This window comes from Thalassophryne amazonica, chromosome 5 (genome assembly GCF_902500255.1).
Source record: "Thalassophryne amazonica chromosome 5, fThaAma1.1, whole genome shotgun sequence".
In the NCBI taxonomy this organism is placed as follows: domain Eukaryota; kingdom Metazoa; phylum Chordata; class Actinopteri; order Batrachoidiformes; family Batrachoididae; genus Thalassophryne; species Thalassophryne amazonica.
The window spans coordinates 28,589,630-28,608,645 of record NC_047107.1 but is presented as its reverse complement, the minus strand read 5'-3'; the positions used below and the strand labels follow the sequence as shown (position 1 = coordinate 28,608,645).

The 19,016-nt window shown below is 40.4% G+C and overlaps 1 protein-coding gene across 1 annotated transcript; it reads left to right on the top strand.

Moving 5' to 3' along the window:
* The first annotated feature begins 87 nt into the window (after positions 1 to 87).
* Positions 88 to 16,276, top strand: star (steroidogenic acute regulatory protein). Its single transcript, XM_034169879.1, has 8 exons — positions 88 to 98; positions 11,528 to 11,713; positions 13,547 to 13,654; positions 13,830 to 13,960; positions 14,092 to 14,250; positions 14,373 to 14,557; positions 15,437 to 15,530; positions 15,625 to 16,276. The coding sequence occupies exons 2-8, from the start codon at positions 11,650 to 11,652 to the stop codon at positions 15,742 to 15,744; spliced, it is 861 nt and encodes a 286-aa protein (XP_034025770.1). The 5' UTR covers positions 88 to 98; positions 11,528 to 11,649; the 3' UTR covers positions 15,745 to 16,276.
* The last annotated feature ends 2,740 nt before the right edge of the window (positions 16,277 to 19,016 follow it).

Below are 19,016 nucleotides of genomic sequence, written 5' to 3'. Positions count from 1 at the left end.
AATACATGCTACTTATGGGATTCAAACCTGCAATTACAAAAGCTCTGATTGCCAGCCAGAAACTTTACCACTGCACCAACATCACTGGCCTGTAAAAGGTGTGGAACAATGCCTGAAATCAACAAGGAGGTGGACGTATTTAAAAAAAACAAACACACACACACACACCATCAAAAAACCACCGCATTTTATTGAATCCCTCTTATCAAGTGAATAATACAAGTATGAGCCGTCCATTCCTCTGTAGATGACCCATGGTCACAGATGTACAGTCATAAAATAACATGAATGAGAAGCAGGGTGCTCTTATCATGTCCACATCTGCTGAACCCGGCGTGTCCGGCCCGACACGCATGTCTTGTGGATGGCGCGCTGCAGGACAGACACCGCATCATGTGGAACAGAGCTCACGTGGATGACGTGACATTCAGATCACCTGCTGAGGGATCGAATGGGCTCTCAGAGGACACACTCTCTTTCAGCCACTGGTGTGCGTAAATAGTTGTAGCAACAGGTGTACGAGGCGTTGGAGGCAGTAGCGACGTGTACGAGGCGTTGGAGGCAGCTCCGATATTTCACAATTGACATGCAATTCCTTCTTTGTGTGCTGATCATCTTAAAATGTGTTATGTGTGAAGGGGCCCTAAGATTGAACTCTCTGGTGTGAATGCCAGGTGTCATGTTTGGAACAAGGACCAGGCACCATCACTACAGTGAAGCATGGTGGTGGCAGCATCATGCTGTGGGGATATTTTTCAGTGGCAGGAACTGGGAGATAAGTCAGGATTGAGGGAAAGATGAATGCACCACAATGCAATGTACAGAGACATCCTGGATGAAAACCTGCTCCAGAGCGCTCTTGACCACAGACTGGTGTGATAGTGCAGCAGATTACTGAAACAATCTTTCAAATGGTGGTACAAGCACCAAATTCGGCACAAATGCTTCTTTGACACTCTTTTGAAAAAGCAGACAATCCACTTGATTTTTCAATAGGACGCGAAGTAGGGGTTAATGAAGAATTACACAGGGTAAAAACAGCAAAAATTGTGAAAGAGGAATGGGAAAAACTGCCCAAATACTAGGGGAACCGAGCTTGTGGCATCATATCCAAGAAAACTGGAGACTGTAAATGCTGCCAAAGGTGCATCAACAAAGTATAGAGCAAAGGGTGTGAATACTTACATACATGTGCGTGCTTAGTTTATTTTAAATGCATTTGCAAAAATTAAAAACAAATTTTTTTTCATGTTGCCATTATGGGGTGTTGTGAGTAAAGTTTTTGGGGAAAAACCATTTTACGCCATGAGGCTGTAACATAACAAAATGTGGAAAAGTGAAGCACTTATAAATACTTTCAGGATGCACTGTTGGTGAGGTTTGCCCACACCACATGATTTATCAAGGTCAAAAAAAAAAAAAAAAAAAAGCGGGCGCTTATAACCTGTGTTTTGCACGTTTGAAACCTTGTCATTAAGTTGTTGCACTTGACAGACTTGTTCCAACAGCACAGACCACTGCCTCTTCATACACAGAATAAAACAAAAATCATTCATTGTAAGTATCAGGCATATTTGAAGAGTTTACTTTGTGTTTATAAGAATAAGTGTCCATGCATAATAGGTAGACCAGAGTACATTTTGGTAAAGCTCATAACAATTGCAGTCATTGATAAGATGGCAATGCATCGTCCCACATCGACTGAGCTGTGCACGCAACAGGCACAGATAACTGTGCAAAGTGGTGTAACACAGCATAATTGTTACCCAGTTTGCTTAAATTCAGTGGATGGAAGAGTAATTAAATGTCTAAAAGAGAAGATTGCTTGTATTTATTTATTTGCTTGTATTTATTTATTTATTTAAATTGTCAGCGTGAACATGCTCAGTTATGTGGCAGAGTTTGTGCAGAACATAGCAAAAGGTGCATAACGGCAAGTGGCTAATTTAATTTTGCTCTTACGCCAATTAACATGCTCAAAATCCTCATTTATATGCTGCTGTCTATGTCATGTTACCACCAATTATCAACTGCACAGTTGATTTTAATTAATCACTCTCAAACTGTCTCTATCTCAATGCACAGGAGTTTGGATTGCCCATGCAATTTAGCACTCTTTATTTGGAATCTTATTAGGTCTTTAATCTGCATTTTCTCAGGCAACTCAGCTGTAAATGAGTACCTGACATGGCTGGGGAAGTAACCTGTGTTGGACTGGTGACCCACAGTGACGGTAGATGTTCTCAGTCTTTTTTAGTGGACTTTATTTAGTAGAGTAGTGGCAGTCCATTCAGCAGTAATGTCCATGTGGGAACAGGCTGGTGGATAAACCAAGAACACTGGCAGAAAGTCAAACCACAATAGGATGAGAATCTGAGGCAATGGTGTCCATGTGGGGAAATAGCAATTAGGTTAACCAGATGAACAGGCAGAGGATCAGAATACAGTCATCAAATGGAACACAAAGTGGCAATGTAAGTCAGCAACAGGAAGACAAACATGGAGAAACAATGCGAGAAAGCAGGCATGGATGCTTGACAGTCTGGCACTGTAGTGAAGGACTGTGTTTATATAGTGTGCGACTCTGTGTTAAGAAATGAGAGTGCCTGTGAACAGGAAACCCGAGTGCTGATGAACAGGAAGTAAAACCTATTATATAGAACCCATAAGAAACAAAGAGAACAAAAACACTGATGGAAAAGCACGAGTAGAAGAAGACAAGTAGAATCAGAAGTGGCAAAACAAAACCATCATGTGACACAAAGTATTGTTTCAGGTCTAAAACCTGATTTGCTGGTTGTCTACATGCACATCAAAGAAACTTTCTTTCAGAATGTTTAACCTAAAATCTCAACCATATTTAATTGTAAAGAGTTGATGAACTTGATTTTGCACCACATGACCTCTTTAAAATGTATCGCTCTGTTGCAGAAAAAGATGAAATGATCAAATACATAAAAAAAGAGAAACCTTTACTGAAAGTAACAGTGTGAATGATGTTAAATGTTGCTTTTTCCTGCTTAATGTGTGCAACATCGTGAATAAAAATGTGAAGAAATGAGGTTGAATAAATCTTGCTTTTCAAAGAGGAAAAACTGGCCCCATTTTGCCAATATGGGTGAGAATAACCTGCACACAAGAACAGCATTTTTACAGTTTCAGAGAAGGACTCTGCCCACTGTGGTTGAGTAATGGCCTGATAGCTCAAGGCCTGTATGTTCCCACTTTAAATGATAGACTTCACCCTGGAGAAGGCCACAGAGACCATGGATAATTCCAGCCATCCAACCAGACGGAGGCAAGGTTGCAGGTTAAGGTGACTCCAGTCTTTCACTGGGATTTATTCATCCTTTGCTATTTTTTTAGGCACATTCCTGTAAAATCATCTGATGACCTGCCCAACTTCCCACTCCTGTGGTCATCTGCTAATGACACTGTTTGGTGTGCAACTTGCTAAACCAATGTTGGTGTTAGATAATCAGGATTTTGATTGAATGATGTAAGGTCTTCAAAACATGAAAATCACAATGAGACAGGCTGTTATAGAAAACATCCAACATCCAGCTGAACTGAAGTTGATGTTTATATGCCATTGTGATGAAGCTGTATATTACATATTATGTTACGGTATATTATATTCATTGTCATATACACTGTATCATAACTGTGACTGGTGAAGCACTACAATTTACACAGCTTCATGGTGGGGTGGAACAGAGGAAAATATTAATGCAAGAAAACACAAAAATTATGCTGGAGTCTCTTATGTGCCTTCAGGCAAACTATAGCTTCTGTTTAAGCTATAGCTACAATATTATCATTTATATCATTATCAAAAAGGCTGTTTCTAGAGAAGTCAGAAATGACATAAGAAAGGCCAAACTAAAGTATAAAGAGAAAATGGAAGAAAAATATTACAGTGGAGACCTCAGGGCTGCCTGGCAAGGGATTAAGAATATGGCCTCCATGAACCAACAGGCTAATGAGACCAGAACAACCAATAGTGCACCTGGAGTTGAAAATTCTGACCTGCCAAACACTTTTAACTCTTTCTTCTCCAGATTTGAAAATTCAGATTTCTATGAGAGAATATCCCTTTGTAAAAAGTCTCTTGATCCTCTTGATGAAATTATATCTCAGGAATGTGTCACAACCTTATTCAAGAGAGCGAACACAAGGATAGCTGCTGGTCCAGATGTCATCTGTGGGCAAACTTTGCACCACTGTGCTGACCAGCTTACAGGAGTATTCACTAAATGTTTCCATATGAATGCTGACCTGGGCCAGATCCCCACATTGTGGAAAACATCCACCATCATTCTTATTCCTAAATCTAAAAACTCCAAAGAGCTTAAGGAATTCAGACAGGTGGCACTGACATCACTAGTAATGAAAAGCTTTGAGAAAATTCTGGAAAATATTATTGTGTCTTTTGTAAATGGTAAATTGAATCCTTTGCAGTTTGCTTACCAGCCAAAGAAAGGTGTGGAGGATGCGAAAACTTTCATAATGGACACTGTGTACAAGCACCTGGTTAAACCACAATCTAATCCAAGACTTTTATTTGCTAATTTTTTGTCAGCTTTTAATAAGATACAGACTCACATTTTGATTGAGAGGCTGTTATTTTTAATCTCCCTGATCAGCTTCTCGGGACACAAAGCTAGTGTCATACATGGTGTAGAGGTCCAGAGGGATGAGTCTTATAAATACCTTGGAACAGTGTTTGACTCTCAACTCAAGCTTTCAAAAAGCTTTTGAACTTAAGTTCGACATCAACACTGAGTCTACTGTCAAACGTAGACAACAGAGAATCCATTTGATGAGGAAGTTGAGCTCTTTCAGTGTTAGAGGATTTTAAGTAACTTTTACTGCTCATTTATTGAAAGTCTGTTAACATTCTCCTGCATTTGTTGGTTCAACGGATTGTCTATTTAGGACAAAAACCGCCTGAATGGCATTGTCAGTTTTGCTCTAAAATAACTGGGGTCAAGCAAAGAGACTTGCGTTCGTTTTGGGAGAATCAAGTGAAAAAGAAAGCTAAGTGTATTCTCAGCCAACCTGATCATGTGCTGTCCGGTCAGTTCACGGTGATGCCTTCAGGCCACTGTTATGTACCGTTGGGAAGAACGAACAGATACTCCAAATCTTTTTTGCCTTCTGCTATCAAGCTGCTGAATGCAGACAGCAGTCATTTTAAATGACATTTCATCATCAATCATGTTACAATTGTTCTTATTATTGTCTATTTATTTTTTAATTACTCATGACCTTACTGACCTTTGTTGTTTTAATCTGGAGTGCTGTTTCTGACACACGCTGTGAGCGATTGTGTGATTGTGCTGGTGAACTGCAGATGAATTGCCATTTAGGGATCAATAAAGTTGTTGAATTGAACTGAGTTGAAGAATACTCATATTTGTACCACTACATCATGAAGCTGTACAACTGGTGATGCAAGGCATAAAAGTTGCATAATGCACAGTTTGTCCACTCAGTCACAGAAGCATAGAGGTCCTTCAGAGATGTCGGGTGTGTCTTGGTGGTATCCTTCTTGAAAGAACTGTTACTCAGTATTTCAGAACTGCCAACACCAGACAGATTTATAAAAGAGGATGATATGGTTATATCCATATCCATATGATATGTCCAAAGACATGCAGGTTAGATGAATTGGAAGCTTTAAATTGACCATAGGTGTGCATGCAGATGAGGATGTGTTTGCCTGTCTATATGTGGCCCTACAGTAGACTGCCGTCCTGTCCAGGGTGTACGCCCTATGACTGCTGGGATAGGCTCCAGCTCCCCCGTGACCCTTAATTGGATTGGATATGTATATACTGTATATGAACACTGAGAATGAAATGAGTGTGAATAAAATGGGCGGTAATTCCTGGATGGTTCATGCAATTTTTTTTTTGTTAAAACCCAGGAATTAAAGCTGAAATACAGCACTACAATCATGTGTTGTTTCATTTCAAATCCATTTTGGTGGTATACAGAGGCAAAATTACGTGGTACTGTGCAAATATGTATGGACCTGTATGTATATGAAAATAATGGTGCTCAAGTAGAGAACACAGAGAATGACCAATAACAGTCTTGTATCTTATCTAAATATCTTTGCTCCATGTCATTTTGCAGACCCCCCCCCCCCCCCCAAATAAATAAATAAATTTTGCTGCTAGTTACCAACTAAACTTTCCATAGATGGGTATTTTCACACAGTCATGAAGACACTAGAAATATAAAGTGTGCACACACCAAAATATAAAATATGGTGGAGCAAAATAACAAAAGCACTGACTGGATTTTTACCTTGAAGCCAGAAAAAACCTGTCTCTCCATTTGTGTGTCCTGCCTATACACTGACATTACTGTGATGTTTTATTCAGAGTCACTTTTAGAGCTATTTTCAGGAAAAAGTCAAACTTCACTTTTCATTTATTTGTACTGAAGGAGTTTTGAATAAACTGGGTGGAAATGAAGGCTCAAAGTCAGACTCCTGGATTTCACCTTGTACAAATCTAACCTTCATAAAAGCTATTTTGAAAAAATACAGCATCACACAGTTGCCAAGCTTATCAAAACCAGTTAAATAGCTGAATAAATGCACAACCCCTGCCATTTGTACAGGAAGGTCAGTGGTATACTGCAGGCGATGGCATTGAAGTGGCATACACACAACTGGGGATCTTTACAAAGAGGGTGTTTTAATGTCATATGAAGATCTGTCTGAACATTATGGCCTTAAGGGCAAAGACCAGTTTTGGAGATATTTACAGATAAGAAATTGTGTGGTTTCCAGCTATAAAATTGCTTTTAATAGCGGTCTTAGGAATTTGAGTCTGCCACAGGAGTGTCACACAGCCTCACAGTTTTATAAAATTACCAGATGTTTTATGAGCACTGATGGTACTAATATGAAAAGACTCTGGGAGAAGGATTTTGGAGAAGAAATTGAACAACAGAGATGGTTGACTAGCAGAATGTTGCAAGTATGTTAAGGGAAGTAAAAGGGGAATTCACTAAATACTTCATAAATATTATCATACACCAGTAAGGTTACATAGAATCCCTGATAATTTATGCTGGAAATGTCAGATAACACTCAGAACCTTTCTTCGCTGTATTTGTGAAGGGCCTCAAATTGGACTATTTTGGGCTGAAGTGTTGGACATTCTGAACGAATAGTATGGCTCTAGAATTTGAGTCCATGTATGTTTGTTAGGGGAAAGGTCCCAAGTGATAAATTTGTCAAAGTCTATTTTTTCAGTTATTATGACTTTCCCAGTGTCTCAAGATAATCTTTAAAGTTTAAAGATCATCTTGAGACACTGGGAAACATCCAAGGTTCCAGATCCAGATGTAGAAGAATGGCTAGATGCAATGGTGGAAACAGCATCATAGGAGCGTGTGAGCAACAGACTGAAAGGGGAAATGGATGATGGGACTTACAGTTGTGCTCAAATATTTACATACCCTGGCAGAATGTTATTTATTTTTATTTTTTTTGCCATTTTTCAGATAATATGAATGATAACACAAAAACCTCTTTTTTCCTTCTCATGGTTAGTGGTTGAGTGAAGCCATTTATTGTCAAACAACTGTGTTTACTCTTTTTAATTCACAATGACAACAGAAACTACCCAAATGACTCTGATCAAAAGTTTACCCCTGTTCTTAATACTGTGTACTGTCCCCTTTAACATCACTGACAGCTTGGAGTCTTTTGTGGTCGTTGTGGACAAGGCTCTCTGATGGTAAGACTCCCACTGAATATGTCTTGGATTTTATTGACATCAGTTATGAAGAAATACAAACAGTATGACACTCTCTGGTAAATCTGCATGGAGGAGACAGTTCTCAAAAAATGAGTGTGCAAGAAGAAGAAGGGTGAGGAAAGACACCCAGACAACCCAGAAGAAGTTATAGGCTTCTATGGCTGTGATTGGATAAATTGTGCATAGTGCAAGTTTTGCATTTTGCATCACCACTCTTAGCTTCATAGTGTAGCAGAGCAGAGAAGGATATTCTTTCACCAAAACAGATCAAATCTAGGCTTGCACCTAATAAAGTGGCTGGTGAATGTAGACCAACCACAGAGAAATGCACCACATGGACAAAATATTGTAGCTGATGTTCTTTCACTCTGCAAGTAATACTTCTCATCTGAGTATCCCTTAATTAACCACTTATTTGACACAAAGCCATTCCAGCACTACTCAAGGATCCTACAAAGAAAAGTTGGATGAAAGACTTCTACTTAGTCACTGGTTAGCATCCAAGTGACAGTAAGACAGGAGGCACCAGGAGCCTAAAAACGTGGACCTTCTTTCTTCAGAAAATATGTCATCTTCACCAAACACCTCTGTCCAGCACCTTGATGACTCCATAAACTCTTCCCCAGTGTTTCCTGGTCTCAGCTACAAAGGACCCAGAGACATGAATGTCGTCGTAACGTTCAACATCTTCATCACATACAGGTAGGTACACTTCTGATAGCCGAGTCCCTGAAGACAATGAAGGTCTGAATTTTAGTTTTGATCCAAGGCCATCGCCACGGGTAACTTCATGGGCAGCAGCACGTCAGACTCAGACGTGCTGCTGTGGCGATCTGATCGGTCCCCGTCTTTTATTATGAAATAATGCTGAATTTATGTAGAAATGATTATTGTACAAAATCTTCAGAGATCTGTTGCTGAGATAGATGATGACTGGAGTGCAGTTTTAAGTAGAAATGAAGCATGTGGTTGACATGACAGTGACAATCATGATGAAATGAAACAGGAGATTCTGTAGTTCATATGTCATATAAACAACCTGGTCTCACAGCAAGTCGTGATTCAGCAGCACAAAATATACATGAATCTATTGGTTCGTGATATTGTCACGAAAAGCGCCTCATTTTTGTCACGGCACCACAAATTTATTCTAATTCATTCCGTGATGGCTGCACAAAATGAAAAGTGAAGAGGGGGGGGGGGGGGGGGGGTCAGGGTGGTTATGGTTAGGGTTGGGGGGAGGAGTAGGTTAGTAATAGTGAGTTAAAGTAATAGTGAGTTAGTAAAAAATGATGTGACGGGAGCATGAAAAAAAACATGAGACTGGGCAGCATATAAAATACATAAATATAAATATGGGGATAGAAAAAAATGTACCATGTGATAGGTTAAACGGTAAAGCACAGACACCATGGAAGAGATTGACAAATGCCTTGTACACATTCTCCATTTTTTGTTTGTTTCTTGTTCCTTTTCAGTGTTGTCTTCATTTTCCAAATTGGCTTTGTGTGGTAATGTTCAATATGGTTTTTCTCCCTAAAATAAAAGTTAAATGGGAAACCTTTCATTAGTGCAGGTTTTCTGTGATTTGTCTAAAACCCCTCAGGCAGGAGATCTATGAACAGGACTGATGTTTGAGTCTGATTCCTGCTAGCTACAAGAATGTCATCCAGGACTGACTCACTCATCTCACTCATCTTCAAACGCTTATCCATGAGCAGGTCGTAAAGGCAACAGCTCCAGCAGGGGACACCAGACTTCCCTTTCCCAGGCCATATTAGCCACCTTTGACTGGGGGATCCTGAGGCGTTACCATGCCAGTGAGGGCCTATAATCTCTCCACCTAGTCCTGGGTCTTCCTCGGACTGCTGGACGTACCTGGAACACTTCCCTAAGGGGGCGCTCAGGGGGCATCCTTACCAGATGCCCGAACCACCTCAGGTGGCTCCTTTCAATGCAAAGGAGCAGTGACTCTACTTCAAGCCCTTCATGGGTGGCCGAGCTTCTCACCTTATCTCTAAGGGAGACACCAGCCACCCTCCCAAGGAAGCCCATTTCAGCTGCTTGTACCTGCAATTTAGTTATTTCAGTCATGACCCAACCCTCATGACCACAGGTGAGAGTAAGAATGAAGATTGACCAGTAGATCAAGATCAACCTTTTGGTTCAGCTCCCTTTTCATCACAACAGTACGGTAGAACGAATGCAACACCGTTCCTGCTGCGCCGAGGTACTAGAACTCCTTCATCCATTGTTAAAGCCTGACTTGTTGATTTCATTCCCACCCAAGCAAGAATTCATTTCAACATTCACTTATCACAGTCATTTCTCTGGGTCCTCAGAGATGCTGTGGGAGGCCTTATGGTGTCATAAAGTCGCTGGACAGAGGTGTTTGATGATGGCAACATCTTTGCAGGAGACTGAAGGTCTGAGTCTTTAGGGTCCCAGCCCTTCTTGTCTTACTGTATAGCTGTGAAACTTGGATGCTTACCAGTGACCTAATGCAGGGGTCTTCAACGCCAGTCCTTGAGGGGTGGTGTCCTGCAACATTTAGATGTGTCCCTGGTCCAACACACCTACCTCAAATGGCTGAATTACCTCCTCAGTATGCAGTCAAGTTCTCCAGAGTGCTGCTCATGATCTCATTAACTGACTCAGGTGTGTTGAAGCAGTGACGCATCTAAAAGTTGCAGGACACCACCCCTTGAGGACTGAAGTTAAATACCCCTGACCTAAGGCAATGACTAGATGTTTTTGGCGATTGGTCTCTTTGCGGGATCCTTGGGTACTGCTGGAATTATTTTGTGTCAAATGAGTGGTTACTTAGAGAGACTGAAATGATGAGTAAAGTGCAACTTCCATTCTGAGGGAATGTCAGCTCTGACATTTTGACTATATGACCTGCTTCTCTATGCAGTATCTGGCACCCAGTGCCTCAGTGTTGAGGACCCAACAGGCTGGAGAAGGCCAAGGGGATGCACACATTTTGACCTTGCAGATAGATGGTGCTTTTTTTTGAGAGGCGGCTCTGGATCAGTTTTCTGCCTGGGTGGTTGCCATTCAAGATCCTAGGTGGTTCTATAGTGTGGTGGATGTATTGATGCACAGAAACAGCAAATGCTCCCAGACCTGATCTGACCTGACCTCAGCCATTTGTACTTTCACCATGAATGTAGAAATAATATATGTAAGTGCACATGTAGGACAAGGCATTAGGCTGCAAGCACATTGGGTAAGGTACTTAATTATCTTCAGCATTAATATGTTTCACATCCCCCCCCCCCCCCCCAAAAAAAGTCCCCCAAGGCTGATGCGGCATTAGATGCAGTAATTGTTTTTAGTTTGTTTTGTTATGTTTTTTTGGCTTAAAATTCCACTGAGAGTTAAGGCTGCAAAGAACCAGGCAAGGCTGAAAGAGGTATTCAGGATCTCTCCCTCTGAGATCCTTTTTTGGTCGCTGTTCTTTCTGATATTACCCACAGCTTTGAGGATGTGTAAGTGCCAGCAATGAACCATTATCTGGCACAATGTTTGCGAGAATATGGGCTTTGCTCATCGCTTCCACGAGGCAACCTTGACGACATGGCCATTGGGACAGCGAGGTGGTGTGTGTGTGTGTGTGTGTGTGTGTGTGTGTGTGTGTGTGTGTGTGTGTGTGTGTGTGTGTGTTCATCCAAGTGATGATAGCACTGTGGCCTTGTAGTGCTCTTATATACAGAGTCACACTCGCACTTGTAGGACAGAAAGCAAAGACACCTCTGCTGTAGCAGATCAACCTAAAACAAGATTACTTACCTGATTTTAAATCTTACTAACTTACACAAATTTTTTTCTCTCAAAACAACAAAAACACTTTGAACAGAAAATGCTGCCTGCAACCTTCAAATTATGTGCTGCCATCTCCTACAGGCATATGAGGAACATGACAGGTGAGTGACAGATCTGTTCAGCTGTCTCCCTGTTTTTATGATCTAAAATGGACATTTTTTTTTTCAATGCAGTTCTTGATTGAAGTTAGGGCTCCAGATGGATTTTTGATCAGGATCCTTTCATTCACAATGTTTGACATTAGGAAGGGCCTGATTCTATTTGTATTTAGTTAGATCAGACAAGATGAAAACCACATTAAGTGAACCACATTTGATGAACATTATGAATGAGTGGAGCGATTCTCCCATGTGTGTTCCGGCAAACTCAAGCCTAGATTTCATGTTGTCCGTCTCACCGTGTCTTTCTCTGTGTCACTCTACAGAGAATCTGTGACTGGCGAAGCTGTATGTCTTTTCAGTCATAACCACTCAAGCTTTTAACTCCCTCAGGCTCCTCACTTGTCTTCTCTGTTCTCATTTACTCAGATTTGAAGAAAGCCTGTTTTAGGCAGAGTTACCATTTTGCATTTCTTAAGGACTGATTTTAATTTAATTCCAAATTATACTCCACACTTGAACCTCTAGATCTTTTATTTGCCACCAGCAAAAGCCTCAGCTGGCAATTTTACAGTTACCTTTAGTCTCTAAAGGTAACTGAGAATACATGCTGGACCACCATTATGTGGTTGGTCTATAACTACCATATGTCACAGCATTCCATAATTCAGCATCAGGAAATAGACATTAATCTATTGGTTTGTGATATTTTCACGAAAAGTGTCACATTTTCGTAACCCGAGCACGAATTTTTTCGAATACATTCCGTGACGGGAGCACAAAATAAAAAGTGATGCAGGGGGATCTGGGGGGGGGGGGGGGGGGGGGGGGGGGGGTTTAGGTGTAGCGGTAGGGTTAGGTCATGGTAATGGTTAGCATTAGGTGGAGGAGTAGCGTTAGTAATAGTAAAATACCCCAGTCACGAAAATGTGACTCATTTAGTGACGGTAGCATGAATAAAACTTGTGAGACTGGGTTGTCCTATACAGGTCCTGAGGCCCATTGTTACTGATCTCAGGATTCCATAGCTTGAAACAGATGTAAGGCATCCCTCCCCCTGGAAGGATGCCAATCTGGCACAGGTTACTTCCCCAGCCAAGGCCAGTACCCATTTGAAACTGGGTGAACTGTGACAATGCAAATTAAGCGACTTGTCCAAGGACACAGAAAGGTAGCATGAGCAGGGTTCAAGGTCAGGTCCAAATATTGGCAGGCCAACTCCTTATCCACTGAGCTACCTGTTCTACACTAATACGTAGACCTGGGATCGATTGTGTCCTTAAACAAGACACTTTAACTGCGCAGTCCCAGTCCACCCAGCTATAAATGGGTATCAGCCTTGGTTGGGAGGTTATCTGCATCCCATCCAGGAGGAGCCATAGAGTCTTACCTGCTTCACGCTATGATATCCAGGTATAAGGACTGGGAACACTTGGCCTCAGGGACTGTATAAGGCATACTTTTCTTTCTCTTCTCTTTAAGGAATGGTGATCACACAGAAATACTTTAATTCATACACATTCCCCAATGTGGATGGAATTATTCTCACATTAAAACTCACAGTCTCACTATGAGGTCACATTTTTAACAGTAACCTGTTGTGCTAGGCACCTTTAGAAAAACTTTAAAACTTTGCTGATGTGCAAATGCATATGGATCTAACTGTTCATTTGTTCTGATCTTGACAGAGGTGCATTGGCATGTTCAACAGCCGAGTTACACCCAGACACCTTTGGTCATTAGGACTATGTTTTCTTGAGATTTTGTGGTTCTTTTTTTTTTTGGGCATTTTCTTCTTGACCTCATAACTTGATGTGCCGACGGTTTGTGTGCCAGGTCTGAGAAGGAATGCTATTGTAGCCCTTCACACTGAACTTAACAGACTGGCGGGTCCAGATCCTCATAACTGGATTAACCACGTCCGCCGACGAAGCTCCCTCCTCGGTGAGTTGTTACAAGTTGATGTAACACCATACCATAAGGAGTTAAAACGTTGTGTTGTTTTTTGTTTTTTGGGTAAGCCTAAATCAGTTTGTTCAGCGTTTTGTCTACCGTGAAAAACAAAAAGAAGATTGTGGAAGGTGGCAGACATTTTTTGTTGTCTACATTTTCCTTCAAGGTTCTCGGATTGAGGAGGAGGAGGGATACAGTGAGGAGGAGAAGTCCTACGTAAGGCAAGGGGAGAATGCACTGCAGAAGGCCATTGGGATTCTCAGTGAGCAGGATGGCTGGATCACTGAAACTGCAGCTGTGAGTGCCGCACACAGCCAGGGAATAATCCTGGCCAGAAGGGAAATCCTTCATAGAGCAAGTTCTGTGGATGTCACTGTATGACACTTTCGGCAGCGTAGACGTACTTCTTGTTATCGTCCTTTGTCTAGGCAAATGGTGACAAAGTCTTGAGTAAGGTTTTGCCTGACATTGGGAAAGTGTTCAAGCTAGAAGTGATGCTGGAGCAACATGCTGACAGTATTTACGAAGAGCTGGTGGGAAATATGGAGCAAATGGGGGATTGGAACCCAAATGTCAAACAGGTCAAGGTGAGAATCAGGTTGGATTCTGGTGTTAAAATTCACCATTATATTGGGATAAACATGCTGTGTTTGTACGTATACACGTGTAACTGTAGAATACTGACGGCTCCCAAACTGCAATTTGTCAGATCCTTCAGAAGATCGGACAGGACACAATGGTCACCCACGAGGTATCTGGAGAGACACCTGGAAACGTGGTGGGACCGAGGGACTTCGTCAGCGTCCGCTGCACAAAGCGCCGTGGCTCCACCTGCTTCCTGGCTGGGATGTCCACTCAACACCCGGAAATGCCTGAACAGAAGGGCGTGATCAGGTGGGTCCACAGTTTAAGTTTAAGTCCCGCCCAAAATATAACACATGTAGAGATGGCACAATCTAAGACATTAACCGCTGTCTCAACGAGAAAAAGTGATGTAACAATTTGCGTAGATTTTTAAAGTTACTTCAACTTAACTAAAGTTATTTCAACTTAACTAGAGAAGTCTTGTGGCATGAACTCAGTTTAAAGTTGAAACAACTAAGTTGAAAAAAATATATATGCATTATAAATATGTGTGTGTGTGTGTGTGTGTGTATATATATATATATATATATATATATATATATATATATATATATATATATATATATATATATATTTCAAAGTATATATGTGTCAAGCTTGGCAAAATTCTGCAGCACAAAAGCATCCCTCACCTTAACTACTATTACTATTACTACTACTACTAAAGTGCTCAATAGCCTATGTCACTCCATGTTTGACAGAGTATGTGTCAAGTTTGGCTCAATTCTGAGGTGCCATTTGCAGAGGAGAGGGACACACACACACACACACACACACACACACACACACACACACACACACACACACACCACACACACACACACACACACACACACACACACACACACACACACACACTCAGTATATAAACAATTCATTCAAACATAATTCTAAGAAATGCCACTGACACCTGATTAAGAGATAAATGAGATGAAGGCAGCATGTTGTTGTTGTCGTTGAATGTTGTGGTTGGTACTGCTGTCTCTTAGTGAATAGTGGTCAAGGTGACTGTCAGAAATCTCAGAGTGATATTGATCACTTGTCTATTTGATACTGGAGCAAGTTAATTTGACACAGTCGCAGTGTTTGGGATGGATATTGATTACTGTTTTGTTTTTTTGCCCCTAGGGCATTGAATGGGCCAACGTGTATAGTTATGAAGCCCTGTCCCGAAGACCCAAATAAAACCAAGTTCACCTGGTTGCTCAGTATAGACCTAAAGGTACATCGATGTTCCTAAACTTCCTTCTATACATTTACACAATAAAATGCATTAAGTAAGATGTGACCCATTGTGTTTGTGTTTGTTTCTGCAGGGCTGGATTCCCAAAACAATCATAAACACAGTGCTTTCTCAGACGCAGGTGGACTTCGCCAACCACCTTCGACACAGGATGGCTAACAACGGCTCCTTGGAGATGGCTCACGCCTGCTGACACAAGAAATTTCTTGAGTTGCAACTCCACTTGGTCAACAGTGGCAGAGACACAATGCCTACAAAATCAATAAAGATCAGTTCCTGACTTCTCAAAATGAGAAAAACATGAGAATATTTCACACAAGGATTGTGCTTTTTTTTTTTTAGATCTTTGAGTATCTGTGCAACTTTTGACTTAATTTTATTATCAAAAAGGTCATTTTCATCTTGTTGCAAATGCACTGACCCAAACATCTAATACAGCACTCGTGTTTATTCAGGTACAAACAATATTCTACACAAATGTACAATTTAATCTGTGCAACAACTACAAAACACTGTCATACACTATTGTAACATGAACAACAAATTATAATAGGTGGACAGTTCAGTTGCACAAGTCAAAGTGTGGATGTGGGTCATCAAAACCAGAATCTCGTGGGGCCACCTGTGGTATCACACAGAGCTTGAATTTTGTGATGCAGAGAGATGATTGGCTGTTTCTGTTCCAGTTCACATAGAGTGCCTGAGACAGCTCTTGTGCCTTAGATGGTTCTTAGTGCAGCATATAACAGAATATTTACAGAGGAATCCTTAAATAGTGATACAAGCACCAAGGTTGGCACAAATACTCCTTAAACATTACTCTTTTGAAAAAAGAAATAAATAAAAAATAAAAAATATTATATAAATAAAAAATAAATAATTAAAAAACAAAAACTGACTGGCCATTTAAATTTGCAATATGTGGCCAGGTAGGAGTCAAGTGAACAATTACACAGGGGTCAAAATTTACAAATGTTGCAATCATATTGAAAGTTATATCATATTATTTGTCTGAACATAACTATTCCAAAAAGGTATAGTTTGGACTATCTATGACTGAATGTTATGGAGTTATGGGGTAAAAACAGCAGGAATAGTGAAAAAGGTCAGTTTCATTTTGTACAGGGGCCAGATGTTAAAGTTGCTCCAGTTATTGTAAATGTGATGCAAATTATTGGTTGAGTTAACAGGTTTTTAAAAGGAATAGTTTGCATGATGTGTCATGCTTAGTGATCACATTACGGGGCAACATATGTCACATGTCATAGAATCCAATGGACGTCGACATTGTTTGACCTTTAGCTTGCAGACCAAACATTCAAAACAGACAAAACTATTATATTTATTAATCTTATTAGTTCACCCAATAATTTCCACCACTTTTTAACAAAATTGGACCAACTTTAACTTTTGACCCCTGTACAAATTGAAACTGACCTTTGTCACCATTCTTAATGTTTTTCCCCCATAACTCCATAACATTCAGTCATAGGTAGTCCAAACTATACCTTTCTGGAATCTTTGTGATCAGACAATAATGTGGTATAGCTTTCAATATGATTGGCACATTTTTAAATTTTGACCCCTGTGCAATTCTTCAATTGACCCCTACCTGGCCGCCTATTAAAAATTCAAGTGGCCAGTTTTTTTTTTTGTTGTTGTTGTTTTTGAGTAATGTCTAAGGAGTATTTGTGTTGAATGTGGTGCTTGTATCACCATGTGAAGGATTCTTTCAGTTATCTGCTGCACTATCTGGATCCCAAAGTCATTGAGAGCTTGAAAATATGGGGTCCATTCAAGTCACACATGTTATTTTGTGCCAATATCCATCTTATTGAAGATATTCACATTAAAAGCTAACCCACTGTAAACCTGTTTCTCTTCCAGCTGCAATCAAGCATACTAACATCTTTAACTAACATCATGCTAATTTTGACATCATCGTGTCAAGCCCAAGTGATATTTAAACACAAGGCTATTGTGCCTAATTATAGGGAAAATTTGGTAAGGACTGTGTCCCCCAATCACGCTAGTTGGAATTCCACTCCAACTTGGTCTAGTGGCAAAAAATGACTTGCGTAATCAAGTGGAACAAGCTGAAAAACTAAACATAATTAAATTTTACTGCCCTTAGGATATTTTTATTATAACATGAACTAAAATCATTATCACACTTTCAGAGCGAAAAATATTTGCCATTTTTGGGTGTTGAGGTGGAAGCGTGGGTCTCTGCAGAAAAATTCTCCATGAGATTTGTCCATCACCGGTACCGATGTGACACACATCGCTCATCGAGCCTGTAAAACTGTAATAAATGGCACTTTGTTTCCTTGTTGTCATCTGTTCCTCTGCTGTCACACTGCACCTTCATTTAAATATATATATATATTTTATATTGTGAGTTATTTTGGCTAAAAAAGGCCAGATGGGAAAAAAAATAATTGTAGTGCAGTTGCTATTTATGTTTTTATCCTGTTGGAAAAGCTGTTTCTTCTTTCTTGATGCACAAGAACATAAATAAAAGTTCATATAATATTTCAATGGCCATTGCAAACTTAAACAGAGATATCATCTACACATAACGGTATAACATTCAGATAAATGGTGTGTGTGTGTGTGTGTGTGTGTGTGTGTGTGTGTGTGTGTGTGTGTGTGTGTGTGTGTGTGTGTGTGTGTGTGTGTGTGTGTGTGTGTTGGGTGGGGGTGAGGGGAAGTGTCATATTCCAGCTCCACAAACAAAATATTCATTTAAAGCACTTTAGGGAGAATAGAGAGTGTCGGCAGGAAACACTGGAATTTTTTGTTTTCATAAATAATGTTTTACAGAGCAAGCAGGTGTTTGGCACGTCCACTGTCAAGCGTAAGCCAGCAGCACATTCCCTGAGATTCAGTAACAGTGGATTTTTATCCTAACCGGAAAAGCTGTGCTTCTTTATTACCAGTTGTGCAACAATTTCGTACTTGGAAAAAAAAGAAAAAGAATAATCGTTACCATATGTTTCCAAACTGATTGACTAAGTGAAGAGTAGCTCTCTCACACTGTGTTGTCTCTGTCTCTGCAGATGTACGCACTGTGAAATTGTCTCATACAGTATGTTCACACTAAAAAACACAGAACTGAGAGGTAGACTCATTACACTTTTGTCCTGCAGGCCTGTAATAAAGTCCAAGTGTGTTGCTAGTAAAATACACAACTGCATAACTGAGCTGCAGCTGCAAAATTAATTTTTCATAGTTTTAATAACAATAACTGAATCAAATAGCTCCAGTTGGCGCATAAGCAGATGTTAAAAGAGACAGCTGGAGATCTTGTTTCTGTATTTGAGGAGCAGAGAAGCTCAAGGAACAGCAAAGGAGAAATTATCCAGCACAGATAAGTTCAGTCATGAGACAACGACAAAACAAGCAATCCTTTTGTCATAAATATCTAACGATGCTGCAGCCTGATTAAATCATTTTCTGCAT